Source organism: Petaurus breviceps, unplaced genomic scaffold, assembly GCF_028583685.1.
Source record: "Petaurus breviceps papuanus isolate PSGF00001 unplaced genomic scaffold, PetGlider_PUasm1.0 90977, whole genome shotgun sequence".
Taxonomy (NCBI): Eukaryota; Metazoa; Chordata; class Mammalia; order Diprotodontia; family Petauridae; genus Petaurus; species Petaurus breviceps.
Window position 1 is genome coordinate 28,163,190 of NW_027187391.1, and position 23,695 is coordinate 28,186,884.

General features: G+C 34.7%; 1 protein-coding gene across 2 annotated transcripts in view; it reads left to right on the top strand.

Moving 5' to 3' along the window:
- The window catches only part of TBC1D32 (TBC1 domain family member 32), a 246,731-nt gene that overhangs the window by 102,586 nt on the left and 120,450 nt on the right, over positions 1-23,695 (top strand). For both annotated transcript variants that reach the window (XM_069076948.1, XM_069076949.1), the window contains 2 exons: positions 4,976-5,092; positions 14,138-14,226. In XM_069076948.1, coding sequence (XP_068933049.1) covers positions 4,976-5,092; positions 14,138-14,226 — 206 coding nt within the window. The remainder of the gene's footprint in view (positions 1-4,975; positions 5,093-14,137; positions 14,227-23,695) is intronic.

A 23,695-nucleotide genomic window follows, 5' to 3' on the forward strand; every position in this document is an offset into this window, starting at 1 on the left:
CAGGGCAAGTATTCACCTAGATTAGATTCTGTTTACACTTCAAATTGAACTAAAATCTCCCAATTGGGTAGGGTCCTGCCCAAGATCTAGGAGCATGTACTCTGAGGATTAGGTCAATCTCCTCTATCAGTCATACCCTTCAGGGACTGGCTGACTGATCTACAGGGGCTGGTCCCTGAATGAGGAAATATAAAGCCTGGATCCTAATTAATAATGAATTATTAATATAATAGAAAATAATAATTTCTCTCATTCCTCATAGATAAGTTAAGAATAATGGTTGTGGTACTAAAACAAGTAGTTTCTTTTAAAATAACTAGTTAAATCAAGTAACTTGTTATTTCAAGCAAGTTTTCTTTATAACAAGCTATTTAAATTTGTTTTTGTTTTTGACATGGAATTGCTGAGATCATCTAAGGCTTGAGAGATTTTTAATTCCAAAAAAAGACTTTGCTTTAAGGCAATTCTTTTGCCTTAAAAGCAAATACCATGTTTAAAAACATCTTTATTCTTTGTTATTTATTGGTTGAATTTTCATGTTCCTTTCTAAGCATTAACAATATTGGAATTATGTGACTGGTATATAATATTTTTATGAATAATTAATTATTGATATAACATATTACAGTTATAGTTGTCCTAGGAACCTATAGTCTTTGTATATATTTTCTTTTTCTTTCTTTGCCTTTTGGAGGGCAATTGGGGTTAAGTAACTTGCCCAAGGTTACATGGCTAGTTTTTTTTGTGTGGGTGTTAAGTGTCTGAGGCCGGAACCAAACTCGGGTCCTCCTGACTCTGGGACTGGCGCTTTACTCACTGCACCACCTAGCCACCCCTGTATATATTCTCATAATTTCCTCAAATCTTCCAGGATAACCAGGTAAAATTATATTAATTAATCAGATAAAATTATATGTATATATAATATATTAAACTATATTAATGATTCTTCAAAAATCCTGAAGTAAAAAATTATACTTTTCCTGTAATCTGACTCTACTGAAGCTCAAATATCTTTATAATTCTGTTCAGGGATGGTTTAGACCAAATGCATTTATTGGATTGTTTTCACAAGAGTTCTACTTAATTGAATATGGGAAATAGCACATCAGAATTAACTAAGATGACATATAGAATGAATTTTATAATCTGATGCTTAAGGGTAATCTTGTGGAAATCAATAGGAATTCTAAGGACAATTATATCATGACTTGCAATAAGTTACAGGTGTATACTTTGTTATAAATAATGTTATCTTAAATAGCATTTTAAAGGTTTATTAATATGGTATAATTATGTTGGTTAAATTCAGTTGACTAAAATATTAGCACCTTTCCAAAGCAGTATTTAGTAAATATTAGCATGTCATATAAACTGTGTATTATGAGTAATTGATAAGAATAAAATTTGAATACATTTTATGATTGAGTTTGTGTGTAAATATGTTTGTATGTATGTGTATGTGTGTAAGAGGTTAATGAACAGATTACTACCCTTATGAACTTTTGAGATATATTGGTATAAGTAAAATAGTTTGAGCAAGAAAATTGGCTTAAATGGAATTTTCATTTCTAGTTGTTATTCAATAATGTCTGACTCTCCATGACCCCATTTGGGGTTTTCTTGGCAAAGATACTAGAGTAGTTTGCCATTTCTTTCTCCAGATTTAATTTCTATAGGCTACTTCTCTAATCTGGGGCCTGATCACATATCTGCTGATTTCTAGAATATTATCCTATTCCAACTTCTCTTCCTATTCTTGGTTATTTCTGAGTGCAGACCATAAATTCTACTTTTGTTTTTATTTGTTTTTCAAACCATTTAGGAACATCCTGCTGTGGTTCCATGCTGTCTTGGGAATGGATCTATAAGGTCTTCTACCCCATTAGGTTTTGATTTATTTTCCTTTGTCTTAGAATATTCATTTATATATATCTGGATTATTTTACTGATATGGAAGTCACATTCTTTTATGTTGTTAATATTTTCCCTTTCAGCTTATCTACTCATGGTCTAGGTCTATAAATGAGTTTTCTTCTTCATAAGATCTTTGTAATTTCCTCTTTTTTTTCTTATAGGCCCCTTTTATCTGCTTTTTGGTTCCTTCTTCTTTGGGAGGGGTTGCCCTGGGTGTTGGACTTCAAAATTCTCATCAATTTCTGTCCACAATGGGCAGTTTATGGCTTATTGGCCTCAGTTTCTTCCTCAAGTAACTTCTGTGGGGACATAAGTAACTCCATCTGGATGTGAGGCTCTTTCTTTCATGCTGATTGGAGTACCACAGTCATGCATGTTTCCTGCCCAGTTTCCTCTCTTCCATAGTTCTCTGTTTGAACTCTGCTGTGGAATAGAGTACTTCCTGGGCAAGCTTCTGAATTTTGATTTTCCACAACACTGGGGATGGGGTTTGGGTGGGAGGGAACATGGAGAAGAGGGTGTACAGTCAAGTTCTTGTTACAAGCTAGTGGATCAATTTGTGCAGCCTTCCTCCAGAAATATGATGGACAGTGGAGGAAGGGGTGTTAAGTGAGTCAATTAAGGGCTAGCAATTAACCTTCTTTGGTTTTATTTCACTGAATTTTTACCTCATTTGAGTGCTTGGTGTCCTAGACCATAAAGACAACTGAAATTTCTTTATTTGTTGTTTATAATTCCTATTTTAGAGAGATTTGAGAGGGTGTAAGAATTGGAGAATATGTCGAGTCTTCTATCTTATTGGTCATATGACTGGGAAGTCATATCCAGGTCTTGACCTTACCATTCTCTTAATGTTCCAGGGTTGAAATCTTAGGCTGATCTTTTGACTTTGCTTCTCCCTCACTCTCAATGTCCAAAGAGTTGCTAAGTCCTATGGGTTCTGCCTCGTCATTTGCTCTTATACCTGTATCTTTCTTTTTTTTCCTATTGGCATGATTTCAGTTCTGGCCTTTGTTACATCTTGCCTGGAATCTCAGTAACCATCCATTATTTAACTTCCTGACCCTACTCCAATCTGTCTCCACTTTACTGTAGCCCACATAGACTAATGCCAGTATAATTATCCTAATACAATACTCTGGTCACTCTTCTTATAACCTTGTTTTGGACTCTCCCTTACCCACCAAATAAAATACAATTATTTAGCCAAGAATTTAAGACCATTCAGTATTACCTCATACAACTATGTTTCACATATTCTGTAGCCTGACTGGTGTTACTCATCTTTGGAATTAGTATTTCCTCAATTTTTCTTACCCTTTCCTTCTTCCTTGTATGTCTGTAAGGGACGTCCTGAACAATTTCTGAAATCTTATCTGTCTTTCAAAAATTAGCTTAAATTGGTTTTATCTATCTTTTCTCATGAGACTATTTCTCTCTTCTTCTAAAATTGTAGATGACTCTCTGTCCTCCTTCAAGGCATTAACAATGTAATGTTACTGTTGTACCCAAATTGTATAATGTGATTACCAGAAAAGGATTAGAATGAAGTCTGTAAAAAATTTGTCAGAAAATTATTTTTTAAAAAATAGATAAGCTGAACTATTTAGAAATAGATATTTAGTAGAAAATACTATGACCCTTGGAATCTGTAGAACCCAGAGTCTAGTACTAAGAAATGTGATTGTGTCACTTTGTCCTTATTTCTTCATTTTTAAAAGCTATAGCTTGAACTAGTTCATCTTTGAAGTCCTTTTAAGCTTGAGAAGTTATGATTCTTGCTGGCAATAGAGATATGAACATAATTTTAAATTGATAAGAAAATATATATGCAAATACAAATGAATATAAACTGTAAGTCTTAAGTATATATGAAGAGATCAAATCTGAGTGAACTTGATTTGGGAATGTTTGTGGTTTTAAGCCAAATTTTGAAATTTTAGAGTAATCTGGTATAATGAAAACTACTAACATGGGCATTAAGATGAGAAAAAGTACATTTTACATAGTTTATATATCTATGTGGGCACAAATGTACTTGTCTATAATAAAGGGCCTGTGTTGTGAAATAAAGAAAAATAAGTCTCCCTTCATATTATCCAATAAAGTATAATATGAAGGGAGATGGAGAGCTTTTGAAACTATGTAAAGGAGCTCCAATTTGATTGTTAATGAGGAATTGTTAGATTCTTGACCAGAGGAGTAATATAATAAAATTGGCATTTTAGAAGTGAGATTGTGTTTTGTGTAAAGTTGATCACAGTGAAGAGAGACTTAGTGATTCCTATAATGGTAAACTAAGAAAGAATCTGTTCTTTGGTCTGGAAAAGCAGTGAGTTTTATATGTCACCTTACTTTCTTCCTGAAAACAATTTTTTCTACAAATCTAAATTGCTTTCATGAACTAGCAATAAGTAGCTAATTTGGTTTCTGTATTTTATGCATTAGATAGAACAGAAGTTCTTAACCTGGGGGACTGTGAATTTCCCAGGGTGTTATGGGTAGATTTCAAAGGGGCTATAAACTTGAATGGGAAAAAAAATCGTTATTTTCACTAACATAACTGAAATTTTGCATTTCCTTCGATTATGGACTAAAAAAATATATTCTAAGAAAAGGGACCATAGGTTTCAGCAGACTGCCAAAGGGGTCCATGACGCACACACACAAAAGGTTATAAACTCTGAGATAGAGTAATTAAATAAATGACCCTGGTTCTTAGGTTGCTTCTATGGGATCAAATGCTTTTGAATACTTTGCTTTGCCTTTAAACATTTTTCATCATGTTTCTTTTTTCACAGATGCTAAATGAGAATATGCCTTGTATGTGATATTTTCTTTAAAATGTATTCACAATGTATTTTTATTTACTAAATATTATTATAAAAAAGAAAAGGCCTTAAATTTTGCAATTAAAACTGTTAGGCTAGTCTATTTCTTAGCCATATATTAACAAAATTTCTTTCTTAGATTGAAAATTAAATAACCTCTTCTATTCTCTCTTCTCTTTTCCCTACTTTCTCTCCCTCTTCCTTTTCTTTCCATTCTTTCTCCATAGTCTTTTTTAGCACTGATAAATTTATTATCCTACCCTGCTGTTTATGAACTAATAGGCAACCAGGATATTCCAAATAAATCAGAATATTCACTTCGTGAAGTTCCTACATGCATAATTGTAAGTATGTTATTTGAGATTGTTCTTCTTCTGTGAATAAGAACAGCCATTCTTTTAATCGAATTTATAGCCAATTTTTATCTCCTCATGGATTATCTGTATTGTGAATTATACTTGAATGTGATATTTGTATGAACCTAATCATTATATTTTCTTGCTGACATTGCTCCAGATCCCAAGGTCATCTTCCTATGTATGGTTGAAAGAAATAAGGATCATATTTTACATGTACATAGTTGAATTTACAAGTGACTATTTTTGTTGACTGTTACTTTTTATGAGTGAATATGTTTTTGGTGACTGTTTTAATCATCTTTAGAAATGTGGCCAATTAGGACCAAACTCAATTTCAGACCAAATATATACCCTTTTAAAATCTGAAATTAAAACAAACAAACAAAAAAAGCTATTCTAGCAAACTATTAGTACTGCATGTGAAAAGTACATGTGTGTTTGTTTTATCCAAGGCATTTAACACTTAAAAGTCAATGACCATTTTTTCATTATTCAAAGATTTTTAGTGCCTTGACCTTCAAGGAATACATGTTGACTGTATGAACATATAAGGATTAATTAAGTAAAGGTTAAAGGAACAATAATTATTTGGTACCACCTTCCCACAAAGGTAGGAAAACTGCTGCTTTATGAAATGGTATTTTTTTTCCTTTAGAAGAGACCTTTGAAATCAGGGAGGAGACCTGACACAATAGAATGGCATTTTTTTTCTTTCATGCCAAAGCCATGAAACTGTATGGGTAGGGACAGAAGCTCTCCTCTTGCTGTGGGAGGCTGAAGACCTGGCAGAAGAACCCACGTGTTGAGGTTACTTTTTTCTTCTTCCAGAGCAAGGCATTTTTTCCCCTCTCCATAAAGACAGGAAATTCATATGTGATAGGATGGAATTTCTCCTATTCTCTCATGCCAGGCAGAAGAATAGTATGCGAGGGAATGATGTTTTTCTTCTTCCTGTAGGAGACTGGGATGTAGGCAGGCACCCTGGGAACTGGAGGTGATTTAGGATATTATTTACCTGAACTTTGACAGATTACATCAGTATACTGATTCATTAGCTAATGTGACTAAGTTCCCTCTCCTTTTTTATGAATGAGTAAATGAATGAATGAGCACTTAATAAATGCTTACTCTATGCCAAGCAATATACTAAGTGCTAGGGATACAGATACCAAGTGCTGGAGAGACAGCTTCTGCCCTCAAGGAGTTTATGTCTAAAAGAGGAAACTACACATAGAGAAGTAGTGGTCATTTAAGTTAACAATCATTTTTTAAGTTCTTATTATATGCCAGACATGGATTAAGAAAGATATTTTGGTTTTTAAAGGCATGCTGATGGTGAGTAGAGTCATAGGGGAAATGGCAGATCAATTATACCCTTTCAGGTCGCAGTGGCAGCATTGCTTTAGTTATGGTTCCACAGCTACAAGAGTTAGACATAAGGGGACACATGCATGGTTATAAGATGGCAGAGAAATAAAGTAAAGTTTGGCTGTCCAACTAGCTGTTGTAAGTCATGTGAGTCACTCACCAGTTAGGACAGTGGGAACCCCAGGGTACAAGTTATCATTCTCTCTTATTGTTGGTAAGAAGATCAAAGGTTTCATTTTTCCCCACAGAATTTATATTTTGTCTTCAACATTCGTTTCATAAGATACTGAGCTCCAGATTTTCTCCCCATCTCTCCCCTAACCAACTCCCCAAGATGACAAACATACTGATTACCCCTTTCCCCAGTATGTACTCTCTTCTATCCCCTCCATCTTCCCCTTCCCCCTTACTTTCTTGTACGGCAAGATGGATTTCTATACCCCATTGCCTGTATATCTTATTTCCTGGTTACAAATAAAAAACAATTTTTCACTTTTGTTTTTAAAACTTAAGTTCCAGATTCTTCTCTCCTTTCTTCTATCCTCACCCACCCCCACTGGGAAGACAAGCAATTCAATATGGTTATACATGTATAGTCATGCAAAACATTTCCATAGTAGTCTTATTGTGAAAGACTACCTATATTTCCCTCCATCCTATCCCACACCCCATTTATTCTGTTTTCTCCTTTGACCCTGTCCCTTTTCAAAAGTGTTTGCTTCTGACTATCTCCTTCCCCAATTTCCCCTCCCTTCTATCACCCTCCCTCTTATCTCCTTCCCCCCTACTTTCCTGTAGGGTAAGATATCCAATTGAATATGTATGTTATTCCCTCCTTAAGCCAGACCCAATGACAGTAAGGTTGACTCATTACCTTTCACCTCTCTGTTCTTCCCCATTGTAACAACTTTTACTTGCCTCTTTATGTGAGATAATTTACCCTATTCTATCTCTCCCTTTCTCTTTCTCCCAATATATTCCTCTCACCCCTTAATTTTACCTTTTAGATATCATCCCTTCATATTTAACACACCCTGTGCCCTCTGTCCATATATACATATATACATTTGCATGTATACATAGATGAATACATACACACATGTATATATATATACATATATACACACACATACACATTCCCTTCAACTATACTAATATTGAGAAAAGTCTCATGAGTTACAAATATTGTCTTTCCATGTAAGAATGTAAACAGTTCAACTTTTATGATTTCTCTTTCATTTACTTTTTCATGCTTCTCTTGATTCTTGTATTCAGAAGTCAAATTTTCTGTTGAACTTCATTTTTTCCATCAAGAATGTTTGAAAGTTCTCTATTTCAGTGAATGTCCATATTTTCCCCTGAAGTATTATACTGAGTAGGTGATTCTTGGTTTTAATCCTAGCTCTCCAATCCCTTTATATAGAAACTGATAGATATTGTGTTGTCCTGATTGTGTTTCTATAATACTCGAATTGTTTTTTCCTAACTGCTTATAATATTTTCTCCTTGACCTGGGAACTCTGGAATTTGTCTATAACGTCCCTAGGAGTTTTCTTTTTGGGATCTTTTTCAAGAAGCAATCAGTGAATTCTTTCAATTTCTATTTTACCCTCTAGTTTTAGAATATCAGGGCAGTTTTCCTTGATCATTTCTTGAAAGATGATGCCTAGGTCCTTTTTTGGGTTGGGGCTTTCAGGTAGTCCAGTAATTTTTAAATTATCTCTCCTGGATCTGTTTTCCAGGTCAGTTGTTTTTCCAACGAGATATTTCACATTCCCTTCTATTTTTTCATTCTTTTGGATCTATTTTATAATACCTTGATTTTTCATATGAAGTCAAAGCTCCCATTTGCTCCATTCTAATTTTGAAAGAATTGTTTTCTTCAGTGAGCTTTTAGATCTCCTTTTCCATTTGGCCAATTCTAATTTTTAAGGCATTCCTCTTGGCTTTTTGGACCTCTTTTGCCATTTGAGTTAGTCTATTTTTTACGGTGTTATTTTTTTTTTTTCAGTATTTTTTGGGTCTCCTTTAGCAAGCTGTTGACTCGGTTTTCATGATTTTCTTGCATCACTCTCATTTATCTTCCCAATTTTTTCTCTGCTTCTGTTACTTGATTTTCAGAATCCTTTTTGAGCTCCTTCATGGTCCACAAACAATTCATTTTTTTCTTGGAGGCTTTTGATGCAGGAGTTTTGACTTCGTTGTCTTCTTCTGGTTGTATGATATGTTTTTCTTTGTCTTCAAAGAAAGATTGTATAGTCTGATTTTTTTCCCTCTGTTTGCTCATTTTCCCAGACAATTACTTGACTTTTGAGCTCTTTGCCAAAGTAGGACTCTACTTCCAGAGTGGAGAGTGCTCTGTCCTAAATTTCTGGGGTTTTGTACAGCTGTTTTGTACAGGTACCACTTCTAGGTACCTGTAAATTTTCAGTTCTTCTAAGGTGATATGATCAAAGGAGATGTGTTTACTCCTTCCCAGGCCTGTGATCTGGTCTGTGAGTGACCACAGGCACTCTTTTCTGTCTCAGAACTCTGAGGACTCCCTTTCCACTGCCACCACAAACTGCCACGCCAGCACTCCTCCACACCCTAGGACTTCCATCTAGACTGCGACCCAGATCCAAGCAGGGCAAATCAAGAGCAGTTGCCTTCTGCTCAGCTGCTTGATCCTCCCATCCCCAACCCCCATCTGTGGGCCTGGAGCTCTGGAAGTAGCCACCTCTGCTGTCGCTGCCAACATCACCTTCGCTGCCCCAGGGCATGGGCTGAACCACACTCTTCTCTCATTCAAGTCCAACAGAGTTTCCCCACTGATGTTTTGCTTTGTCTTTGGCATTTGTGGGTTGAGAAGTCTGCAAACTGTCACAGCTGCCAGTGATTCCATCCTCTGAGGCCTGCCCTGGCCTGGTCTTTGCTGGCATGGCCCATGTGGGTATGTGCTCTGCTCTCAGCCTGGTGCACTAGACCCTTGTTGGCCCGTCAGGTTGTCTTCTGCTGGGGATGTTTTTCACTCTGTCATTTTGTGTGTTAAGTAGCTCTAAAATTTGTTTAGAGTCGTTTTTACAGGTATTTGGAGGGGTTTAGGGGGAAGAGTTCAAGCAAATTCTTGCTTTAACTCTGCCATCTTGGCTTCACCCTCTCCCAAAGGTTTCTTTACACATAATACTTAGATTCAAAACTAGAACTTTGGAGTAACTAGGCAACCTAAGATTCCTTAATCACATGCATACACCAGTATCCTTGAAAGTCTGGATTATTTTATTTTTCATTTTTTTTTGTCAAGCTTTGACACAATGACTAGTTTTTAATAAATGCCTTTTGACCAATCAATCATGATTCAGAAAAAACAATGGGAACATCTTTTCAAGATACTTCCCATAGGAAAAAAATACTACTTTTTCTTACCTGAGACTTAGTAAGGGAAAAGGGTAGTCATTATTCCCTTTAGAAACCTGTTTAATTTCCTTCTTATCAGAATTCTTTCTTCATCATGCACTTGCTTCTCATCAATCACATGAAAATTTTGGCCTGAAAGTCCTTGCCAAGGTAATGTAGTGGCAACAGCTGTTGCAGCAGTAGCTTTCAGGACTCAGCCCAGAGATGGGAAGGGACTTGGACAACTGGTTACAAAGAAATTATAGGGGAATCTTTGTTGGCTAGAATTGATACTGATTGGCAACTCTGTTGCCCACACATAGTTCTGGGTCACATTTACTGGACAGAGAGGAATGCTGTTGGTCTGTCACAAAGGATTAGGGGCCCAGATCACAATTCCAAGGCAAAGAGAGTGTTAGTACTAGCATTGGTGGATGCAGGGGACCAGTGGCCCTTTTTGGGTAAAAACAAGAGCACAGACCAGGAGAAAAGTGACCATACCTTTCCCAGGATCACACCACCTCAGAAGCACCCAAACCTTGCAGATTTCCATAACTAACTTTGAAAAGAGCAGTATAAAAAGTCTAAAGCTTTTGACAGTATCTCTTTATCCCTAGCTGAGTAGAATCCAGTTCAAAGTAAAAAAAGATACTGGAAAAATGGACAAACAAAAATAATTGACTATAAAAAGCTACCATGGAGGTAGGGAAGACCAAGACATAAACCCAGATGAAGACAATGATGTAACAACAGCTATAAAAAAATTCCTCAAGGAAAAATGTCATTTGGATCAGAACCCAGCAAGAATTCCTGGAAGAGTTTAAAAAAACAAGATGAGTGGTAGAGAAAAAATAGGGGAAGAAATCAGAGGAATGCAAAAAAAAAAATGATGAAACAAAAATTAACATATTAATTAAAGAGGAAAAAAAAGATATTGAAGAAAACAACACATTAAAAAACAAAATTGGCTAACTGGTAAGGAAGGCACAAAAATTCATTGAAGAGAACTTAAAAAGTAGAATAGGTTAAATGGAAAAAGAGATGCAAAAGCTCACAGAAGAAAATAATTCCTTACATGTTAGAATCGGGCTAATGGGAGTAAATGACTCCATATGACATCAGGAAATAATCAACATCATAAGAATGAAAAAAATAGAAGAAAATGTAAATATTTTATCTGAAAAAATGGACATTTAAAATAGATTGAGGAGTGATAGTTTAATAATTATTGTATTACCTGAAAACCATGGTCAAAGAAAGAGCCTAGACATGATATTTCTAAGAATTATCAAGAAAAACTTCCCTGATATGTTAGATCCAAAGTGTAAATTGAAATTGAAAGACTCCACCATTCACCTCCTAAAAGAGATTCAAAAATGAAAACTCCCAGGAATATTATAGCCAAATTCCAGAGCTAACACATCAAAGAAAAAATACTTCAAGCAGCCAGAAAGAAACAGTTCAAATATTATGGAGTCACAGTAAGGATCACACAGGATTAGTAGCTTCCACATTAAAGGAGCCTAGGGCTGGGGTGTGATATTCCAAAAGGCATTGGAACTAGGATTATAACCAGGAATAAATTTGCCAGCAAAACTGAATGTAATGATTCAGTGCAAAAATGGATATACAGGACTTTCTAGCATTCCTGATGAAAAGACCAGAGATGAATTGAATATTTGGCATTCAAACGCAAGGCTCAAGAGAAGCATAAAAAGTTAAGCAGGAAAGAGTAATCATAAGGAACTCAATAAAGCTAAATTGTTTATATTCCTATATGGGAAGATGATACTTATAATCCCTAAGAACTTTATCAGTTTAAAGGAGTATACATAGACAGAAGGCAGTGGTGTGAGTCAGTTATGTTAGAAATGATTTCCAAAAAAACAAGGCAGGGTGAGAAAAAGGGAAGCACTGAGTGAAGGGAAAAGGGAGAGGCAGAATGGGAAATTCTTTATCAAATAAGAGAGGCATACAAGGAAGAGCTTATACAATGGAGAGGAAAATGGGGATTGGGTGGGCAATGCTTGAAATTCACTTTCATTGAAATTGGTTTAAAGAGGGAAGAATACATATACACACAGTTTTATGTAGAGATGTAACTTATACAATAGGGAAAGGTGGGAAAGGGCACAAGAGAAAGAGATGGATGATAAAGGAGGAGAGATAAAGGAAAGCAGAGGTCAGAAGCAAAACACTTTAGATACTGTAGATAAGGGTAAGAAAGGAGAGAGGGAGAGGGAGGGGGAGAGAAAGACAGAGAGAGAGACAGGATAAACAGAAGAAAATAGGATTGAGGGAAATGTGCAGTTAGTAATCATGATCTCAGACAAAGTAAAAGCAAAACCAGATTAATTAAAAGAGATAATTATGCTAAAAATACTTTAGACAATGAAGTAATATAAAAAAATTACAAGTTTCTCTAATAAAGTCCTCAATTTTCAAATTTATACTGAGAGTAGAACTGTCAGAATTATAACAATAGGAGCCATTCCCCTAAGAATACGAATGGGCCATTTTCAGAAGAAATCAAAGCCATCCATAGTTATATGAAAAAATGTCCTAAATAACTATTGATTAGAGAACAGCAAATTAAAACAACTTTGAGGTACCACTTCATACCTATCAGAAATGACAACTGCTAGAGGGGATGAGAAGAAAATAGGTACACTAATGAGCTTGTGGTGTAGTGAATTAGTCCAACAATTTTGGAGAACATTTTCGAACTATACCCAAAGGGTTATAAAAGTGTACATGGCTTCAACCCAGCAATATCCCTATGAGGACCTCTATGTACAAAAATGTTTATAGTAGCTCTTTCTGTGATAGCAAAGAATTGTAAGTTGAGGGGATGCCAGTCAATTGGGGAATGGCTGAAAAAGTTGTGGCATATGATTGTGAAAGAGTGCTATTGTGGTATAAAAAAAGATGAGTGATAGTTTCAGAAAAAAAGACAAAAACAAAAACATGGCAAGATCTGTATGGACTAAAGCAAGGTGAAGTAAGAAGAATCAAGATATTATTGTGCACAATAACAGCAATGTTTTAATGATCAACTGTGAAAAACTTGGCTACTCTGATCAGTACAATGATACAAGAGAATTCCAAAAGACACATGAGGAAAAAATGCTCTACACCACCTCCAGAGAGAGTACTGATGAACTTTGAGTGTGATTTGAAGTATAGTTTTCTCATTTCTTTATTTTTCTTGCTTTTTTGTGACATGATTGATATGGAAATGTGTTTTGAACAATTTAAAAAAAAATGGAGAAACTCGAAGAGATGGCAGGGTCAATTATATTTTAGGAATTCAAATATCTTCATTGATATGAAGATACTGAAATATGTTCATCTGTATGTATATATGTAGTATTTATTTAAGTACACATTCTATATATACATACATATATTCACACATACATACACATGGCAAATAGGTGGTGCAATGTATAGATTACTGTAAGTAAGAGTTAGGAAGACCTTCTGATATCTGCTAACTCTGTGACCCTGGGCAAATCACTTACCTTTCTCAGCCTCAGTTTCCTCAGCTGTTAAATGGGGATAATAACAGTTTCTACTTCACAGGGTTATTGTGAAGATCAAATGAGATAACCTATGTAAAGCAATTTGTACACCTTAAAGTTCTATAAAAATGCTATCATGTATATATCTATATATGTGTATATACACGTATACAAAAGCTATATATATGCATGCACACATGAAAGCTATATATGATAGCATTTATATAGTGCTTTTTATATGTACATGGGTATACACTTATGTGTATTTGTGTGTATATATATTTTGCAAGATAAAACATAAATATATATAATAGCTTATCCTTTCAACATTTGATTGAAGTGTTCTTACAGTAGGGTTTTGTCATAGAAAACCTTGCAATACATTAAGGAGACCTGAACTGCATAGCTCCAGTGAGTTGTCAGCAGTTAACAAAGCTTGCATTCATTGCATTTCAGAAGTGTGATCTTTTTTATATGGACTTCCATTATAATCATCTCGTCTTCTTGGCTAACTTTATTGAATTTCTGAAAAAAAAATTGACTAAAAAAAAGAAAAAAGTTTTGGCTGGAAAAATTATATGAGAAAAATGGAAGCACACTAAAATGGCTATAAGATATAATAGCATGAAAACAGTCCGATCTCACACTTGTTCATCTCTAAAACTAATGCTGTGACTTTTATATGAACCAAATTTAATGTTCCTCTTGATGAATACCTGTTATATAATATGCAGTATTATACTCTTATCCCTTTCTTTTTCAGGATATTATTGATAGACTTATAATTTTGAATTCTGAAGCCAAGATTCGATCATTATTCAACTATGAACAATCACATATTTTTGGTCTGAGGTATGGTATTCTTTTCCTTGGAATGTATATGTTCATTTACATTAAAATGACAAGTATCTCTTCAGGATTTTAAAAATAGTTGTATTGATTTTTTTTCTCCTGTACCAAAATAATTAATCACCACTTTTTATCATTTCATTTTTGGACTCAAAATTATAAAAAAGAAATCGTTACCTAATAGTTTGAAGACCATCCCAGGCAAAAGATCCTATTGTATTGTTTAATTTGGACTTTACACTTTATTCATTGTTATTTTGCTTTATAAAATTGTGGCATTCTTTATTCTAGATTCTATTTCATTGTGTAAGAACAATAAGTTCCCTACTGTGTATCACTTTGAAACTTCATAGTGAATTACAGTTTTCTTAAGTCTTGAACAGATCCCACCCTCACCACAATGTAGATTTGATTTTGATGGGATACGGTGATATATTTGACCCACCACTGATGCTTCAAAGTTCATTACAACTTTGATTTTCTGAGTTTTTGTTTTAACCACTGGGGTGAAATTTCTGTCTCTTAACAATTAAAAGCTAATTTAACAAATACTAATAGATAATCAGGAAATGGGTTTTGGAAATGTAAAGATAAATAGAAAAGACATCATTAATATATTTTAGAAATGTTAATAGATCAGCTATGTCTAGGTGTTAGCTCAATTTCCAAAATTTTCTTTGTGATATTGATTGTAGATCACATTGATAAAAATAATCCCAAAAGGATACTAGGTTTTAAATATTTGCTTTAAAAAAGAGTTTTTCAGTTTTATTATAGTCAAGCAATATTTTTTTTGTCTAAAAAAATTAATTGTTCTTCAAGAGCATGAGGGGGTTAGTGGGTAGACTTTTTATCAAAGAGAGAAAGCAATTTTATTTTTTTAAGTTTTAATTTATTTTCTTTTTAAAAATTAATTTATTTTAAACTTAAATACTGAAACTTAAATATACATTAAGAAAAGAAAAAGAAACTTATTATAAACTTAAAACTAAAATATGAAATAAGAAAAGGAAAAAAAAGCATGGCCGTGTGCACAGTAGCATGTGAGAAAGGATTCAAAATATACTGCAATAAATTTCCTCTTCAGAAAGCCTTTATAGTAAATACTACACATTGTGGTCTGAGCTGTCCATCTTTTCTTTGCTTCCTTATAAGTTTTCTTTTGTTCTTTTCTGTGTACTTTCTACTTTGTTCTTTTTTCCCTCTTCCCCTAAGAAGGCTACAATTAAGTGTAGATATATTTGTATGTGTATGTGTATACACATATATTATCACATATACGCTTGTGCACACAAACATATATGCATATACATATGTACACTTACATACATATCCATATATTTAGATATATATAATCATACTTATGCATGGATAAATACATTCATATATATCTATATAAGACTGTACTGTATTTGTCCTCTGTTTCTCTGAGGGTGGATAACGTCTACCTTCATAGGGTCAAGTCTTTCCCTTTTATTCTAAGTCCACCAATTCATTGTTTCCTATATCACAGCAATATTCTGACCTTATATGTCTAGTTTTTTAAGTAGTCTATAAAAAATTAATATGCCAGACATATAGTGTAATTTCCCTAGTTTTGTTTTCTGATTAAATCTATTTTAGCTTTAATTTTGTCTGGGATCCTGATTACTAACCCTGTTTTTTTTCCCCTAATAAATTATTTACCTGATCTTTATTTTATATTTGTGTTTCTCCTGTGTCCTATCCCTCCTGACTCTTCTACTTTACTTCTGCCTACTACCTTGGTCCTGGGATTTTTCTTCTGATTGTTCCAGGAGGGCCACTGTACTGCCCCAACTCTTATTTGTTTTCACTGCTCCATATTCACCCATTTGTGGGGGAAATCTGGAGAGTTTAAAATTTTCTGACCTACTCTGCCATCTTCCCAGAATCCTCCCAATTTAATTTTTTTTTTTGTTAATTTTTAAGGATACTTTTAATTTTTAAATCACAGCCATTTCTTGATAGATTTTCACTACCTCCACCAAATGAGCCCTCCCTGGTAATAAAGAAAAAAAGCAAAATCAATCAACACAATGATCACTTGCAGTATATGTGATATACTATATGCATAATTACTCATCTCTCTCCTCAAGGTGGAAGATAGTTACATAACTCTTTTCTTTGACGTAGATTGTTATAGATGATTCAGTGTTGAACTTCATTATAACATTCTTTTTATTTATATAATTAGTCATTATATATATATATATATATATATATACACACACACAGATATATATATGTATTATTCTCCTGCTTCATAGAATTATAAGATTATAGAGGTATAGCAATATTTAATAGGATCCTAGAAGAAACCATTAAGATTAATCACCCATTTTACATATGAATGTTTGAGTGCCTTGCCTAAGTTGAGTGGTTGAGTGCCTTGCCTAAGCTCACACAGGTTGTAGGTGGGAGAGACAGGATAAGAACTTAAATCTTTTGACCTCAAATCCAATATTTTACCCCATTTTACCTCACTGGCTCCCATTTTAAACTGCTTTAGCTCATTGAAGTATTATTAAAGTCACTGAATTCCTCATATTTGTCTTTTCTGATGGCACAATAATACTCCATGATGATACTTAAGATAGTTTGATACTTACATTAAAAATAGTAAGAGCTTACCAGATTTTTCTTGATGAATTCAAGTCACCTAGCTGAGATGGACATCATTCTTATTTACTGAAAGAACTGGTAGATTCAATCAGGGAAGTACCAACAAACTGAATAAATGTTTTTTTCAATTTTCAAAAATAGGAGGAGAACAGATTCTTTAAACCATAGCAGCTCTTCAAACAGTGAGCTTAATTTTATTGTCTGGGAAAATTTTAAAAAAAGATTATTAAAGAAAGGGTCAGTCAAGTTATTATAAAGAGCTACCTTCATCAAGAATAGGTCATGCCATACTAACTTGATTTTTTTGACAGAATTATTAAACTACAAGATGAGGGAAATGGTGTGTGTGTGTGTAACCTAGATTTTTTTAAACAAATCTTGATGTATCTTGTACTTTTCTTGTGGAGAGTATGAAGAAATTTGCAGTAGATTAGAGTTCAATTAGGTATATTCAGAAGTAATTGAATAGATTGTTCAAGGTTAATGTGGCAGTCGGTCTTCTGGAGAATGACTTGGAGATCTGTACTTAGCCCAATGATGTTCAACATTTTTAACATTGGTTTGGATGAAGCCATAGATGACATGCTCATCAAATTTTCTGTAGAAAAAGCTGGAAAGGATAGCTAGCATTCTGAATGATTGTCAGGATCCAAAAAGATGTTGGCAGGCTGTCTAATAAATTGAAATGCATTAGGAGTAAATGTAAATTCTTAAACTTGGGTATAAAAATATCAACATTACAGGTATAGGATAAAGGAGACATGATTAGACAGCAGCTGTGAAAAGAATCTAGTGGTTATAGTGAATTATAAGCTCAATATGTGTCAGTAGTGTAATAATAGCAGCCAAAAAAACCCCAAGCTGTACTAAGGGACCTTTGTATATTCCTGAAATGAGATGATAGTCCTGTTGTACTCTATGATCATCAGTCTCATCTAGAGTATTGTGTTTAATTCTAACCACCACCGTGTTTTAAAAGGACAGTGGTAAGTTTCAAAACATCCAAAGGAGAACAATCAGGAGTTTTGGGGTTCATTGAATCCATGTCATATAAGTTTAAGTTGAAGAAATTGGAGGTATACAGCTTGAAGAAGACTTGTGGTGGCACTGGGGGAGGAAGGACACAATAACTTTGTTCAAATAGACTTCTTCCATTTGGTTCCATGTAATAGAACCAGGAGCAGAAAAAGTTGCCAGGAGGTAAATTTATGATACATTTCAGGAATATATTTTTTTATTTTATTCTTTAAATTTTTTTAATTGTTTTCATTTGTTTATTTTTAGTTTTCAACTTTCATTTCAACAAGATTTTGAGTTAAAAATTTTCTCCCCATCTTTCCCCTACCCCTACCCCAAAATAGTGATTCTACTGAATACCCCTTCCCCCAATCTGCTCTCTCTTATATCCTCCCCATCCCTGCTCTGACTTTCTGGTAGGGCAAGATGGATTTCTATACCTGTATATCTTATTTTCCCATTGCATGTAAATATACATATATATATATATATATATATATATATATTAACATTTGATTTTAAAACTTTAATTTCTAGATTCTTTCCCTTCTTCCCTCATCACCCACCCCTACTGGGAGGAAAAATGATATGTTATATATGTGTAGTCACGCAAAACATTTCTGTAGTAGATATATTGTTAAAGAATGACTATATTTCTCTCCATCCTATCCCGTCCCCCACTTATTCTATTTTCTACTTTGACCCTGTCCCTTTTAAAAAGTGTGTGCTTCTAACTACCCTCCCCCCTATCTGCCCTCCCTTCTATCATCCCTCCCTTCTCCCCTTCCCCTCTACTTTCCTGTAAGGTAAGATACCCAATTTGGTTTGTATGTTATTCTCTCCTTAAGCAAAATTCAATGAGAGTAAGGTTGACCCATTCTCTTTTGCCTTCCTGTTCTTCCCCTCCATTGTAACATTTTTCTCTTGCCTCTTTTATATGCTGTAATTTACCCTATCCTATCTTTCCCTATCTCCTCTCATTATATTCCTCTCTCATCTCTTAATTTTATTCTATAGATATCATCCCTTCCTATTCAACTGATCCTGTGCCCTCTATGTATACATGTACACATAAACATACATTGACATATGTATTTATACACATATACCCTCCTATATAAACATATATATGTAGGTATATACATATATATATGCCCATCAACTATCCTCATACTGAGAAAAGTCTCATGAGTTACAATTGTTATTTTACCATGTAGGAATGTAAATGGTTCAATTTTAATATGTTCCTTATGATTTCTTTTCCATGTTTACCTTCTCGTGCTTCTCTTGCTTCTTGTATTTGAAAGTCAAATTTTCTGTTCAACTCCAGTTTTTTCATCAAGAATGCTTTAAAGTCCTCTATTTCACTGAATGACCATATTTTCCCCTGTAGCATTATACTCAGTTTTTCTGGGTAGGTGATTCTTGGTCTTCGTCCTAGCTCCTTTGACCTCCGGAATATCATATTTCAAGTCCTTCAATCCCTTAATGTAGAAGCTACTAGATCTTGTGCTATTCTGATTGTATTTCCACAGTACTCAAATTGTTCCTTCCTGACTGCTTCTAATATTTTCTCCTTGACCTGAGAACTCTGGAATTTGGCTATAATATTCCTAGGAGTTTTCTTTTTCGGATCTTTTTCAAGAGGCAATCAGTGAATTCTTTCCATTTCTGTTTTTCCCTCTGGTTTTAAAATATCAGGGCAATTTTCCTTGAGAATTTCTTGAAGGATGATTTTAGGTTCTTTTTTTGATTATGGCTTTCAGGTAGTCCAATAATTTTTAAATTATCTCTCCTGGATTGATTTTCCATGTTAGTGGTTTTTCCAGTGAGATATTTCACATTGCCTTCTACTATTTTCATTTGTTTGGCTCTGTTTTATAGTATCTTGATTTCTCATAAAGTCATTAGTTTCCATTTGCTCCAATTTACTTTTGAAGGAATTATTCTCTTCAGTGAGTTTTTGAAATTCTTTTCCATCTGGCAAATTTGGTTTTTTAAGGCATTGAAGCTTCTCCTCATTGGCTTTTTGGGCCTCTTTTGCCATTTGAGTGAGTTTATTTTTTAAGGCATTATTTTATTCAGTCAGGTTGTTGACTCTCTTTTCATGAGTTTCTTACATCGTTCTCATTTCTCTTCCCAGTTTTTCTTCCACTTCTCTTACTTGTTTTTCAAAATCCTTCTTGAGCTCTTCCATGGCTTATAAACAGTTCATATTTTTCTTGGAAGCTTTTAATGCAGTAGTTCTGACTTCATTGTCTTCCTCCTGTTAGGTGCTTTCATCCTTTTTCTCCCCGTAAAAGGATTCTATGATCTGTTTGTGCTTCCTCTCCTTGATCATATTGCCAGTCAATTACTTGACTTTTGAGCTCTTTGCCATGGTAGAATTCTGTTTCCTGAGAGCAGAGCTTTGTCCCAGATTGCTGGGGTTTTTGCAAATGTCAGGTCTGAGGAGGGCGCCCTCTCTACAGACAACATACTGGCAAATGGCATATCTCACCCCAGGACCACTGCCCAAGAAAGTGACTCAGATACAAGCAGGTCAAAGCAAGAGTGATTACCTTCTGAATGGTCGCTTGGTCCCCCTACTATCTATAGGCCAGGAACTCCTGAGGCAGCCACATGGCAGCCACTGCCACTGCCCATGTCTCTGCCACCTCTCGCCCTGGGGCAGGGGCCGGACTGTGCACTTCCTTTCCAACAGAGTTTCCTACTGACCTTTTAGTTTCTTTTTGGCATTTTTGGGTTGAAAAGTCTGGAAATTGCCATAGCTGCTGGTGATTTACTCTCCTGAAGTGTCTTCTGGCTGCTTCTGCCTCCCTGGAGCCAAACTCACATGGGTCTATGCTCAGCTCGCAGCATGCTGCAATGGACCCTTCCTGTTGGCCTGCAGGGTACCTTCAGTGGGAGATTTTTTTCCTCTCTGTCACTTTGTGGGAACTGTAGCTCTAAAATTTGTTTAGAGTCATATTTTATAGGTATTTGAGGTGGTTGTGGGGAGAGGTCACAGAATTTCCTGCTTCTATTCCACCATCTTGGCACCACCCCCAGAATATATTCTTTAAAATTATAGCTGTTCAAAGATATTCTAGCATGGCTTTGCTGAATGCTTGCCAGGTAAATTAAAATGAGGACAAATTTTGCTTATGTTTTGTAGGTGGCTGCTAAGGTCTCTTTTAACTCTCAAAATCTGTGATTCATATATCCCAGTTTTGATTAGTTATTGCCCAGTGGACCTCTGCTTGGTTTCTATACACACACACACACACACACACACACACACACACACACACACTGTGCCTTATGGTGACATCTCTGCATTACTGAGTATCGACTATTTAATGACTCTTCTCACATAATTCTAAATTGCTTTCTAGAATGGTTAAACTATTTATAGGTAGTGTACTAGTATATGTATTTTTTTTGTAGCACTTCTGACATTTATAATTTCTTTCTTTGATCATATTTGCCAATTTTCTGGATGTGAGGAAAGATCTCATCATTGTTTTAATTTTATTTTTTTCCTTTTATTGAAAGGAAACAATCTTTCATGTGATTTCTGGTAGTTTGCAGTTACCTCTTTTGTAAATTTAATATTCTTTTACCATGTAAGCAATGGGAAATGGTTCTAGACTTGAAGCATTTTTTTTGGCACCTGATCATAGGATATCCTATAGACCTTTCATTCAAATGTTTTTAACCTTTCCTTAAGAGCCAAGCCTTATTATAGGGTTTTTAAAATTCAAATAGGGATAATGCTAGATCCATGATTTCACCAGTATAAGGTTCTTAGGGGTAGAGTAAGTCAGCATCTTCTCTGTAGCTTAGTTATCTAGAGAATTGAAGTTTAAGTGACTTCCCAGGGATCACATATGTGTCAGAGGCAAGAGTTGAATTCAAGTCTAGCTGGTTTTGAGGCCAGCTCTCTCTACACTATATGGCAGTCCTAGTGTAGAAAACTTACAGGTATTAGGTTTTTTGCATCTTGTATCTTTGGAATCAGAATTATTCTCATGAAATTCTAATAGAGTTTTCAGCTTGTAAACTGATAATAACTCTATGAGCTATCCCCTCAGTCATAGTTTTATATAAATCTCAATAGTGGGGAGCAGTGTACTATAGATGAGGAATTTCGTAGTGCCTCATTTTGCACAAGAATAATTCTGGGTTTTAGAATTATAAACATTGATTTTAGATTTTTGTAACAAATATATATCTCATACTTTTTCTATAGAATGATGTCAATTTATATCACATACATTTTGAGTAATGCTTTTTAAAATGTATATATAAGAACATTAATATCTAATGAACTAAAATCATAAAAAGGTCTGTCTCATTATTGAAATATGACCAATTGTTTGTCATGCAATATGGATGAAATTAAATTTCTTTTTTTTTTTAAAGCAATCAGGGTTAAGTAACTTGCTCAAGGTTACACGGCCAGTTATTTTTGTGTGGGTGCCGAGTATCTGAGGCCGGAACCGATCCCAGGTCTCCCGAAACTGGGGCCGGCACTCTTACTTACTGTGCCACCCAGCTGCCCCTAAGCAGCTGGGGTTAAGTAACTTGCTCAAGGTTACACGGCTAGTTATTTTGTGTGGGTGTTAAGTATCTGAGCCCAGAACCGATCCCAGGTCTCCCGATTCTGGGGCCGGCGCTCTTACTCACTGCGCCACCTGGCTGCCCCTGAAATTAAATTTCTTAGAGTCTCAATTTCCCCATCTAGAAAATGAGAATAATAATATTTGCCATTGCTTACCCTGCAGAATTACTGTTAGGGAATATCTTACCAAATTCTAAAATAGTATACAAATGTGAGTGATCATTATTATGTAAGTTTTATTTAGTATCTTTTCTGGTAAAATTGTAGTAGATACAGTCTCTCCTATCCACATTCTAGAAACCTGTAGTTGGTATCTAAACTTTATAGGTATAGGTTAGGTATTTTTACTGGGCTTCTGAAATGTGTATACTATAAAGTGCTTTGATTTTAATATATTTTGACTCCATATTGCCCATAGTTAGTGATATATAATCCATTAGTAATACAATGCTGGTCAACATGGCTTATTAATAAACAGCATAATGAAAGAGTGAAAATACTTTTGAGGAAATAGACGCTCTTCTTTAATTGGTTCTAAAATATATAGTTCTGGGGATCAAGCAGTTTTGTGCATTTTGGATGATTGTGTTGTTTTAAATTTGAAAATTCTGCATTAAAGACCCATCTTAAATTCCTTCTCAGTAAGATTCACTAATCTAGAATCTATGCATTGGGTGCTTATCCTTCTTTATTTCTTCTAATTTTGAAGATAATGGGAGTGAAATATACGGGAAAAGGAAGTTAAATGATTTCCAAGGTGAATGATGCATATAACTAGTGGTAATATTTCAATATAGACTGACTTTTCTGATGATTTTTAGATCACTAGGTATTAATTTTCTTGTATTTTTTTTTTTTGGAAAGTAGTGCTCAAACATGCAGGTGATATAATTTGGCATTATTCTAAAAGAGAAAAAATGTGGGATATTCACAACATTTATTACAAGAATCTAGAGGAATGTGAGGACCGATTTAAATATTAGCAAAAGCCTCGTGGGGAGGATAAATCAGAATAGTCAGGTGCAGTAACCAAATCAGGATAAAAATAGGTGTAAAAGACCAAAGGAGGAGACAAAGAAGGTGCTCCTGGGCCTCAGGGTTTCCCCAAGGTCCTCTGAGTCCTCAAATGGGATGCATCAGGGCATAATATATCAGATTCTCTCTCTCTCTCTCTCTCTCTCTCTCTCTCTCTCTCTCTCTCTCTCT